This window comes from Sprattus sprattus (genome assembly GCF_963457725.1).
Source record: "Sprattus sprattus genome assembly, chromosome: 10".
NCBI classification, from domain to species: domain Eukaryota; kingdom Metazoa; phylum Chordata; class Actinopteri; order Clupeiformes; family Clupeidae; genus Sprattus; species Sprattus sprattus.
Genome location: NC_137908.1, coordinates 14,767,532 through 14,780,117, shown reverse-complemented (window position 1 = coordinate 14,780,117; position 12,586 = coordinate 14,767,532). Strand labels below are relative to the sequence as shown.

Genomic DNA, 12,586 nt, shown 5'->3' with positions numbered 1-12,586 from the left:
TCTTTACACTTTTTTGTAAAATATGATCATGTGGAATGCCTTGTCCTTTCTGTCCTGTCGAGACAAATGATAATCAAGCAATTGAAGTAAAGTTATGATATAAACAATATATACAAATCTATATGAATATAATAAAGCCATTGGGATTTTAAATACATTGATTATGGAGTGTTTGTTTATTTATGGACTGCATCTGTTCATTATCATAAGTTAATGTGATGAATTCTCTTTTTACCTACCACTGGTGATGACATATCATTTATAGATGTATTTACTCAGAAATATCTCTGAGTTTTCTTATATGCCCAAAAGAAATAACCAGTAACGTATTAGCTATTAAGCGATTATGGTTAGATCTCTTAGGCCCAGGTATGTTACAACGGTAGGGTACAATAAAACATAAATAAGCACAAATCCAGTATTCTATGCAAACCACCCTGTGATGATTAACACATAAACATATGAATTATTTATGAGGGCAGCCTTATCACATAATTTTGAGGGAAGACAAACAGAAGATGAATATTGTGTGGACGACATATTACTTGAAGGCGAGGAGAACAGACAATGTGCTGGACATGATTATGGAATTTGAATATTCAGTGTGTTTACACCTCTGCTGTGCAGCTCAAGTGAGTGGGCTAATTAGCACAAATTCATAATGCAGCATTAGCTGTTACTAATAAGCAGCACTGAATGGTTTATCTCGGATTCTATTATTTCAAATGAGTGCCGCCTATGCAGGGACCGAATTAACCAATAATACAAGGCACGTTTAGGTGTCTCTTAATTAACTTAATTCACTTAGATGAGCCTAGATAGGCATAGCATGTCTTCTTTTGCTTTATGAGAGAAAAGCTAACATTTGCTGAACAGCGTCTCGCTGTGGTTGAATGAAAGAACTGCAACTAACTTGTTAGAAAGGAGTACGGATGGACGGTTATCCAAAAATGTTTCTATGAGTCAAATGTTTTGTAGTGTTTTTGAGTCAACACTGAAATATCCCTGTCACATTTCTTTTGATAGGAACATTCATTTAAAGGCACCCAGTGCAAATTTATATAAACATTCAATGTAAAATAAACATTCAATTTCTAGTCTTTTTTACACGTAGTAAGTTTCAATAACTCCATACCATTAGCCTACATATCGACATTCAAGGAGCAAAGATGAGACGTCGTTTTGTGGTGAGATGGAGTTATTGAAACTTACTACGTGTAAAAAAGACTAGAAATTGAATGTTTATTTTTAAGCCTCGAAAGTTGCACTGGGTGCCTTTAACATTAAAAGTGGGAGAACTGGGTAAAGGCCTGTTGAGCAGCTGCAGCTTCATTCTTTTACACTGTGAATAGTGACGAATACCTGACGATCTACAGTATTGTGATTGTGTGAGGTTTAAATGCGGTATGACAATCAGAATAATGGGTTTGAGTGGAAAACGTAACTAAAACTGTTTTAGAAAAAGGTGTTTCCTCCTCGGTTCTGCATCAACATGGGTTTCTAGTTCTAGACTAATATAAGTTAGGCTACGATATTATTTTGGCTAATTAACAGCTTAACAGAAATTCAATTGCGTTTCTTCAGTGGCAAATTGGTGTTCACGAATAACTTTGGGGAGATAAATCCAAAGTGTAATTAGTTGTTACATAAAAGGCTCTGGAACAACTTCCCACTGTGTCACTGTTACATATTCATGAAGCCCCTCTGATATTGTTGGCATCCTCCTAAGGGTTGTTCAATGTCAGTGTCTTGTTTTGTCTACTGCAGCATACAGGTCAGACAGTAGAAAAGTGGACTCTGTGCCATCTGCTCCACCCCCTGTACATCTGAGAATGTATTGCATGGTCATGGGGTCTCAGACACAGGTCTGGCGAGCTCCACAATGCTGAGTAATGAAGCAGCTGGCCTGAGTCTAGTCAAAAGACCTTCAGGATTCAGTGGGGATGACAAAGCAAGCCACTAGAGGGAGCCTGACAATACATTGTGAAATCAGGTTTAATTTACCTACATGATGTACAACTAATCTTATAGGTTTGAATTTCTTAAGGGATTCCCTTTCTAAACTGTCAAAAAAGAAAAAGTAAAGGTAGGCAATTTCAAGGTGTATGTAAACCATGTTAACTAGTTGAACACATAGGACACAATGATGTGGTCCCCTTTTATAGCTGGGACAGTATTACATCCATTCTGAAACAGTGTACTGTAAAAACACACAGTAGGCTACCATTTTTCTCTGGCAGTAACCAAATGCAGTACAAACAGCACATATTGTCCTCTATCTTCACAGAATCTACATGCTTTTCAACCCTTTTCAAGTGCCGCACTCAGTCAGGCTATCTCAGTCGCTTAGGGTGGCACTCACTAAAGCTTTGCTTCTTTGAGAGCAAGTCAGTTCAAGGTTGAGACAACTCTCACATTCACATTTGAAAACTTGGAATGGAATTGCAGTGCTAACAATAATCCAGATTAGCAAAAGACACCCACATGCATGCATCTCTGCACTCAGATCCACAGCGTATGCACAAAAGGTATATTTGCATTAAAATGCACTCAGAGGAAAGCAACCAATGTTTCAATTAACTTGTTCTTCATGTCATTGACACTTACAAACAAACCAATGATCTCATGATATTTTCGTGGGAGCACTGTCTTCTACTCAACTATGCTATTTAGACCCTTTAACCTTAAAAGGAAAGAGTAACAAGTAGTACTAGAAGCTATTTCAAGACCAGGGAAAAGAATGATTTCGGCTGAATTGGGCTGCTCAAATAACAGTGAAATCCTTAAGGGAATAATAATAGGACCAGGTACACAAGCTCTTGAAGTACAAAACCTAACAGTAGGCCTATTCTCAATACCAACACTGGACCAATATAGTGTGCAGGGGGTAACACAGCTTATGTGTTTGTGTATGTCATTGTGTAGTTCCCAGAATTCAGTGTGTTCTCTCCTGTTTAGTGTGAATGTCTTGTGATGTGTTTAAGTGTTCAGTTTTGGATCTAGTGTTACTGTGCATTACTGTTATCATGTTAATCCTTGTATTGAATTGAAAGGCCCTCTGTTAGCTAGCATCTTTGTGAACAATCAATGTCTGTATTGTGTCAAGGTATCCTATTTTGTCCAATCTGCATGTGTTTAGGTTGTCTGTGGTACAGAACCTAGAATCAATACCAATTGTTTGACTGAACAGGTAATCCCCTGGTGTCCCTGGTTAACATGCTGTACTAGTGTTATGCTATATTACAGCCATCAAGTTCAAGACATTTGAATGTTTGCCAAAAGTAGGAAGCACTGAACCTAAATTCATACTATAAACTTAATAGAAACATGATACATTTATTAAATATGGAGAAATTCTGAATTGTACTGATCTGTGCCACGACAGGTCTTCATATTTAGACAAGATATAAAAGTTTGTCCCAGTTAATGTAGCCGTATAAAGGTAAGAAATAAGCCTAAATACTGCTTTAATCAAAAATACAAGCCACTGGGTGAAAAAAAAAATTCCTTGGGCAAGACAGAGCCGCACTCATTTTTACATAGCCTACATCTGCAAGACGATCAGTCAGAGAGAGAGAAAGAAGTTGGGCTAAAACATCAGCGTTCCAGTTTGTTTGTGCTCAGCAAGGACACATTTACCGAATTCATTTTTGAGATTGACTTTCTGTCCCGCTTTGAATGTCTACGTAAACTTCGAACAGTACACGTACGTTTAAATTCAACGCAGCTCAGTCCACCTATAGTAGTTCAGTGGGCGTGACCTAATACTTTTTTTAATCCCACCTCTTTTACTCTTTCTCTCCTTTTCTTGTAGTTTTAGAGAGGAGAGTGACACGCCAAAGAACATCAGAATGTTTCAATTTGGGTCAAAGTTATTACTTGTATTTTTGCTGGCATTCCCATGTGGCCTGCTGTCTGTTGGTAAGTTTTTCCAATCTTTCCCAAGTTTGCTTAATTTTTCGTGTTGAGTACGTGGTGGAATCAGGGTAGTCTGACGAGCTGGAGACGGTAACATTGACGTGGCATAAGTAGCAGGGTTTCATTTCAGTTGTTGCCGAATTCCAAATAAGATCTGCTAACATAAAGTCGCGCAAGTCTAATCGTGGCTTTTAGTTTTAAATGTCGGTTCATAACAAGTTATGCCCTTTAGAGAGTAACGTGCTACCAGCTCGCGCATATCTTTGGTGACGTGTCCTAAGCGATGTTCTGACTCCCATTATTGCTGTTGCTGATACCAAACCACTAGCCCTCAGCCGTTCTGTCGTATGTAGCGAAAAGTGTTGCACAACAGTAGGTTACAATTTAAAAACAGATTGTGAAATTAAAAAACATTTTTGTCTGTAACTTACAATGGAAAACTCACTACATGTTGTAGGCCCAAAAGTTGTAACATTACGGCCTGTGACAGAATTACATCAAATAAATAATACCTATAGGCCTACATATGTCTTCTGCGTGTCCTCATGAGTTCCATACATGATTCCTGACTAAACAGTATACCCTATCTTTTCAGGGCATGTATCCGCAGAGGATGAGTTAGAAGATGAGGAGATCCCAGATGCTGCAGTTGAAGAAGAGGAAGACGAGGAAGAGGAAGATGAAGTGGTAGTGGATGACCCTCAAGCTTCAGAAACAGTGAGTGTTGCTGTTAATTTGGCCTGGCTCATGATCACCCTCAAATATGCCACTGCTACATCAGATATTTCTTGAAGCTTCTGGTGGACATTCAATTGAAATGTTCCATACTTGTATGTATGAAATGGTGGATAAATTACTGATAATGACACTGAAGACAAATTAGAAAAAAATATACTACACTTAATTGATAACACATACCCTGTTCTGTCCAACATAAGACCTGTGGTGTTGTTTGACCCTGCAGGAGCCAATGGATGATCTAGATGAAGACGCCCTTGCTACAGATGTGACCTCTCATGCTGACGCTGACACCACCATAATCTTTGTCACAGGAGAAGGTCAGTCTTGGCTTTTCTTTTGCAATGTATTCTTCTTCTTCGTCTTCTTCTTCTTCTTCTTCTTCTTCTTCTTCTTTTTCCTCCTCTTAAGAAGAAACTGATTTGTGTAAATCTCTTCCATTGAGCATTTTCTCAAAACATGTCCCCCGCAGAGTTTCCTGCCGATGAGATTGTGAAGTTCCTCGTGGGTTTCACCAACAAGGGCACCTCTGATTTCACCATGCAGTCTCTGGAAGCCTCCTTCCGTTACCCTCAGGACTTCCAGTTCCACATCCAGAACGTGAGTCTGGTGGATTGTGGCTTTTTCTGTTGGCCATTCAGACTCCAGATGACCAGAACAAACCATGAATAAATGTGCAGGTGTCATTTAAATTGCAGACACAAGCTGATGACTCAGTTTAGTCAGTCAGTCAGCAGCCTGTGCGTAGTGTGTTTGGGAGAGTTCAACTCTTCTGTAAATCAGTTTAGGTATGTGCTTGAAATGTTCATTCTAAGAGCTTTCAGGTGAAAGGTTGAGTTACTACAAATCAGTATTGCACCCAAGAGTTCTATGTTCTTTTCGCCATTCTCTGTCCCTTATTTAAAATTAATATGTTGTGGTATATTGCCTTGTGTTTGTGTGTGTGTGTGTGTGTGACAGTTCACAGCCTTGCCCCTGAGCATCGTGGTGCCGCCTGAGAAACAGGCCTCTTTCGAGTATTCCTTCATCCCTGCCCAGCCCATGGCTGGCCGTCCATTTGGCCTGGTCATTTTGCTGAACTACCAGGACAGCGAGGTGAGCGAAAGTAGCAAGGTTTTCATTATCAGTCACAAATCAGTGATGTTGTTATTTTCTGGTTGAAGCCCTTTCTGATGATGTTCGATGTTGGCCAATAGGGCAACACTTTCCAGAGTGCCATCTACAACCAGACTGTCACCATCACCGAGCTGGATGAGGGGCTGGATGGAGAGACGTAAGTCCATCATATTTATAAGTGTTTTTTGTCTGTTGTTGTTTTCATTTATTTTTAGATTGTTTGATAGTGTCAGTGTGTGAACTTGCACATGACAGTCAAATGTTTTGTTCTTAGAGAACGTTTTAACACACACTTGTTTCATTGCAATCCCTGTTTTTCTTCTCTTTCTCTCATTGGTCATTATAGAGTGTTCTTGTACATATTCCTTACTGGACTGATTGCTCTTGTAGCCTTCGGAGTGTACCAGGTGTTGGAAACCCGCACGGTATGAATCATTGCCTTTGTAATGAATCGCTTTTCCATTGGATATATAGTAAATTGTAGCACAAGTGAAAACTTGTTTGTCGGCCCACAGTTGCTAGCCCAGATATACGTATGTGTACAGCTAAAGAAATTCTCTGTCCTACAACATAAAAAAAAAAAACATATATCAGATATATCTCATCTGAGCATACCATGTGCATGGATCTACACTCTGGAAGCCTGTGTCGCTACACATTTTTTAAGACTCCGAGAGAAACGCAAAATGGGGATCATCTGTGACATGAAGAACTAGCTTTTAGCCTACTTGAGTAGAACGTCTCATTTAGTGATCTACAATCTGTGCCCTTCCGTTTGCAGAGGAGGAGGCTAACAGTGAAGGTGGAGACAGGTACCGGTGGACACATGAGTGACGTGGACATCAGCTGGATTCCTCAGGAGACTCTAAACGTAATGAGTGAGTACGGCATTTGTAGATCTTTACAAAGTCTTTGCATGTTCGAGTCCATCTTAATACATGGAGCGCCAATTGTTGACACTGTGTTGAGTGACGTCAAATTGGCATTGTTATTTCCAAGCCAGTGTAAATGCTTTGGAGTTTGAAACTAAGCTTATTGAAAGCACGATGGCGAAAACCCCCCTAAGAAATGTGCCATCACAGACTCTCATGAATAAACACTGCTCTGTGTCCTCTCTCTGTCTCTCTTTCTCTCTCTCTCTTCCAAGACAAAGCCTCACCGAAACCCTCTCCAAGGAAGCGCGCCAAGAGAACAGCTGGCACCACAGACCAGTAAACCGCTCGCATGTGGCTCATCGTCATATCCATGTACAAGTGCTCAAGCCCCACATGCTGTAAGCTCCATCCACCCAGCGACCACACGGCTCTCAACAACGAGGCTGTCACGATCAGACAAGACCTCATTTAATATTAAACCCCCTCTTCCCATACTCAGGACTCATCCATCTTATCCAGAGCCCCCTGATCAAAGAGACAGAGGCATGGGACTCCTCATGAGAACAGTCCATATCAACAGATCAGATTAAAATTTAAACCGATCACGGTGGGGACTGATCTTTTTAATCAGCAGACGGCCAATGGCACTGCAAGACTGATATGAGTTGAGACTGTGTGATTCAATCAGTATTCTAAAACCAAAGGCAGAGGAGGTATTAGATCAATTCCAAGTGAAAAGAAAAACTATAACAGCACACTGCAATTCTTGTGTTTTCTAGAGTGGGAGTTGAATCATTTTCATTCTGACACTATGACCTAAATCTATGTCCTTTCCTCCAATTGTTCTGTTGCTATTTCTTGACTAGTATAGTCTGGTATAGTTTCAAAGTGAGTTCAGGTGAGAGGACAAAGGATGACCTGAGCCATTTCCCTTGATCACTTTTGATTGATTCCACTGTGTCTCATAAGTAACCCCAGTCTGGGTTTATTTAAATGGGTTATAATTTTGAAATGTGTTTTGAGAAGATATTTGAGTTTTTTTGTATCTCTGTGATGCTGGTTATCTCTTCCTCATAACATCTTCAAGCTGTATTTTTGCATAAGAATGTCTTGACATGGGAAATAAATTCTCAAAATGTTTCACTTTTGCATTTACAGAAGAAAATGGTCCAGTAGTCTGTTCTTTGGATGTGTGTATGTGCACATACATCTCTGAAACATATCCTCTATCTTTTTGCAGTCAGCCGCTTTTTTTTTTTTTTACCCAAGGACTATGTTCTCTTGTATTCTCATTTGTCTTTGATGTGGAGATTTGGCAGACAAGGTGATACAGTCAGCACTATGATAAACACACCATTCCATCTTGCACAGCCGAACGGCGGCGACATACACTTGAATAAATGGTCAGCTTTACGATGAAGGGCCATTGATAAACGCTTGACCGGGGGACGGCACAATATTATTGGTGCAGGGCGTAATGAATGGAGCATCCTCCTCCCCAGCGGAAGCGCACGACGGGCAGCTACTGAGGGGTTGGCACTGAAGGTGTGAACTGAACCCGCGGTGTGTGAAATGGAGCGGGTTGTGGACAAGGAAACTTCGTTTTGCTGACACAGCAGGATCGCGGTGAAAACACTTGTATTATCGGCTCGTATTCCTAATCTGAATTCGCTGTTGACTTTTCATCTTTCCACTAATGGCTTGTCTTGCCCTGGGTCGGGTTTGATATGGGATTTATGACGGCTGAAGCTAGATTTAGTGCCGTAGTTGCAGTAGGTAAGGCGCTTCTTTATAGTATGTGCATGCAGTCATTGTCTATCCCATTTGTGTGCATCGTATGAATGTTTATGAAATATGGTTCTAACGCATGCAATGCACCTTTTATAAATAGGAGTGTCATATTTTTGTATTCAGGTAAAGGCATTTGTAATTGTTCAGTGTATTAGGGGTTGCAGGCTCAATGATACCATCTCCAATGTTATTTCATTGTGTGAAAACGCCGCTATCACGATAAGGCGACTAAAAATAGTTTGGGTGGGACCTGAGACATTCAGCGTCTAAGGGGAAGATCAGGACACGTATTACGCATGTAATTAATATTTTATTCGCATTCGCTTTTACAGTAATTTCTACTACATAGTTATGGGCAAAAAGTCAAATAAAGTGTTCACGGCTGATGGTATTCTGTATGAATAACATCTTTTGTTTGAAGGGGTACTGACTGCTGAGAAAGATCAAATTACATTGATTCCAGTCAGCTCCATACCTTGAGCTCACCACTTCATCTATAACTGTACTCCACCTCTGAACCATCCCACCGTAGGCTGACGCCCGGGATTTATTGGATTGCAACAGATACCACATCTCAACTAGGGGTGCTGACAGAAGATCGATGGGGTGCAGGGACAAAGATGAGGTTGGAAGAGGAGGGGGGAGTTTCGCATTTTACTCTAGCATTCGACTCTTTTCAAACATGCGGATACAGATCATATCATTCTTAGGGGATTCTACTCATCAGATAATGAATGGATAGGTCAACACTGGCCGTTTTTAAAGGGTGATGTCATGAGGTAAGACAATGAGTGTCAGTCTGTCCTAACTGCTGCATCTCAAAGCAAGATCTACAACAGCATCAACAATCGAGATGGGAGACTGACCTACTTTTGCCATTTTCTCATTTGTCTTTGAATTACCATTTCTTAGACATGTCGCTCCCTTTCTACCCAGTAAGTTTTTCTCTTTCTCTCTCCTCCACCCCCCCTAACCCCCCCACCCCCGCCCCCCCTCCTCTCCCGACCAGTGCTCTTGGCTGTAGCCCAGGTGTCTGCAGATGTGAAGTGCGAGAACATCTACAAGGACTTCTCTGACTGTGTCCTGGAGCTGGGGGACAGCATGGGCAACCAGGACGAGAATGTGACCAGTGAGAAAGGCGTGGAAGCCGTCTGCAGGTAGGCTACAGTAAAAAAAAAAAAAAAAGGCGTGGGGGGGTGGGGTGGGGTGGGGGTCAATAGGGAGGTTTTATGAGGTCATAGATTATGTGTGGGGGCTGAAAGTTGGCTGTTGAATGAATAAATAAATACATAATCAACCATTGGGCTTGAGCTTGGGGTCAGCAGAAAAAAGGCATCATCTGATGCTTTTCTTCTCCTAACAGTAACTGTTGCCTTAAAATTCTTCTATGATGCAAAACATTGCAATTTATACTCACAGAAGCAAATGGCACAGAAATGGCAGAGATGCATTGAGCAAATAACTATCTGTATCTTTAAAACACCAGAATATAACAGGAATGTAAGGATTTCTACTGTACTCTCTCAATGAGGAAGACACATTACTTCTATGGATTTCTACTGTACACTCTCAGTGAGGAGGAAAAAAAATCAATAAGATTATTAAACGCAGGATTACACTGAAGGCCAGTGGTACAAAAGGGAGAGGTTGGAATCTCTGAGGTACATGGCAGAAATGAACCAAGCTGAGACTCTGAGTCTTCTAACTGAATTATTTATGACTCCAGCGGATACTGCTACAGTAATGAAATTCAGGGGCCATCTTGTTTTTTTCCCATGTCATTGTTACTGAAAGCATTCCAAGACCACCAGATTGGAAGATACACTGGCTTACACACAGACATTAGGCCTACACTTTGACATGATGCTGGTGCAGTTTCATCTTGGGCGATTTTCTCTTATTAAGATGTTGCTCTCTTACCTGAAGGTGGCACATCCATGATTAATTCTTATAGCTAGAGATTGAAAGAACGCAGGCAATAAAACCACTCCATGCTTGAGCAGACATAAAGATAAAGGTTAAGGGATGATAGAAGTGGGAGGAAAAAAGACAGGCCGTTAACTGAAACAAATGGGAGGCTGGATGAGAACTCACAATATAGATGGCTCATTTGCCAGGCAGATAGATATGACAGTGAGGGGGGGCTCTATAATTGCTGCTGCTCTCTCCACAGCCACTGGGATGCATTCCACACATGCGCTCTTAGCGCTCTCTCCACATGTCAGGAGGAGGCGGGGCCCATGTGGGAGACTTTAAAGGCAGACTCCAGGAAGCTCCGGTTCCAAGGCAGCCTGTTCGACCTGTGTAGCCCAAATGCCGCCCCCGGACTGGGCTTGGCCTGCCTCCCCGTGCCCCTGCTGCTGCTTACCTTGGTGGTCCAGCTGTTGGGGCCAGAGTCCATCAGTCTGACCCTATAGACTCCGTAGACTCCTCTCTCCATCCCTGCACGTTCTCCTACCCGGGTGGTCTCCCTCTTCAGCATGTTTAATACATGAGGATATACGCTGGATTACATAGAAGGTGCCGGGTAAACCGATTCCGTCAGAATAAAAATACATGATGAAATATTTGGAATATGTGCCTCCTTCGTAAAGTAAAATAATAATAATAGAGTTGAATGCCATGGCATTTTTATGTGTGTTTTTGAAGTTGTTGAAAAGCTGTTGATTTGTTTGGAGAATGACCCTGTACTGTGACAATCACAAGCCCTTCTAGTCAAGCACAATTTCCCTCTCTTCTGAAACCACACTGTTGGGATTGGAGTATTTTAGCTGCTATAAAACACCAAAAAGAATTTGCATTGTAGAATTTGTTTAATGTCATAGTGCTAGTAATATCATCCCATGCACTTAAATAATGGTAACACTTGATGCATATTAAAAATATTATATAATATTACCAAATTACTGCATCAATACATACTTCCCAGTTAGGTAGTATACATCAGAATTAAAATTGAAACAAAATATATGCTGTTATAACCCTGTTCTATACCATGAAGTTACAACCTTGTAAATGTATAGCCTACAGTACCTCATCTCAATATGAAAGCTGCACTCACTGACATTGAAAGTAAAGAACTATACAGTACATATGGCAATATGAAAATTCAGTTTATAATTTAAAACAAATATAATGGCTAAGGACATTGTAGGGAAAGAGGGCATCTTGGCATTTACTGAGCATGTGTGCTTCAGACTGTGTGCACAAGTAACATTTGATGTGATATCCAGATATTGTAGGTTCACCTTTCATGGCTGTTAATTGTGGCATGTACTGCAGTAATTTTACCTGTACCTACCTGTATTTGACTCATGCCTTTACAATTGAAGTTAATAAGTGTGAATGCAGGAAAGTATAGATTAATTGTATGAAGAATGCAAAAAATGTGTTATGTATCTATGAATTTTGTTGTCAATTAAAGGATTAAGCCACTAATGATTTGACTTTAATATGAAGGCATTTAGTGGCCAAATGTCCTTATCCTAACTGTGTTAGTGTTTCCTCATTAGATACAATCTTCAAAGAACCACACTATTAATTTGACTTTTGTTTATAAAAAAAAATGCAGTGACAAAGTGTAAAGGGGACTCTGATACAGGAAATAAAAAAAGAGATTTATATACTTAAGTCAAGTGTGTTTTCATTCTGCTGAAAATAAAGATTGAGTGCGCCCAGTGTTGGTTTCTAGTCTGTGTGTATGCTTTCCCATAACCACAAACATAAAGGAAGTCTTTCTATTTGACATGGCAGGGTACACTTCAACGTGTTCCATTGTCAAAATGTTTGAGCATGACACTTTGTCACATGTATGGCTGTTGGCAAATCTCAGTGAGACTGGGTGGATGCATGTTGGCACCTGCACTCTGGAGACCATGTTTGAGCCTTTTCAACTATTGCATTGTTTTTGAGTATGCGGCAGAAATTCAGGCACAAGGACAGCTGGTGGATGGGTGTTTCTGCAGCCTTGCTATGTTATTCCACATCTAGACAATTAATGTTGACCTGAGCAGAAGGTATGCAGACATTTTCTTTATACCGCAGCCATTAATGTACTGTATGAATGTAGACTGGAATTAAACTCAATCTCTATAGGAATTAATCCACTTTAGAAAAATGTCACTAACCATTCAGCAAAGGTAACATGG

General features: G+C 40.6%; 2 protein-coding genes across 2 annotated transcripts; both read left to right on the top strand.

The window, feature by feature from the left end:
- Window positions 1–3,815: 3,815 nt before the first annotated feature.
- On the top strand, window positions 3,816–7,769 carry LOC308371549 (translocon-associated protein subunit alpha-like). Its single transcript, XM_080846503.1, has 9 exons — window positions 3,816–3,921; window positions 4,514–4,635; window positions 4,883–4,976; window positions 5,129–5,256; window positions 5,617–5,751; window positions 5,853–5,929; window positions 6,119–6,197; window positions 6,554–6,650; window positions 6,920–7,769. The coding sequence occupies exons 1-9, from the start codon at window positions 3,852–3,854 to the stop codon at window positions 6,985–6,987; spliced, it is 870 nt and encodes a 289-aa protein (XP_080702629.1). The 5' UTR covers window positions 3,816–3,851; the 3' UTR covers window positions 6,988–7,769.
- A 355-nt stretch (window positions 7,770–8,124) lies between these two features.
- Window positions 8,125–10,855, top strand: LOC308371224 (neuritin-like; the record flags this gene model as incomplete). The annotated part of the gene is made up of 3 exons (XM_080846070.1): window positions 8,125–8,179; window positions 9,448–9,595; window positions 10,612–10,855. The coding sequence occupies 3 exons, from the start codon at window positions 8,125–8,127 to the stop codon at window positions 10,853–10,855; spliced, it is 447 nt and encodes a 148-aa protein (XP_080702196.1).
- Between the last annotated feature and the right edge of the window lie 1,731 nt (window positions 10,856–12,586).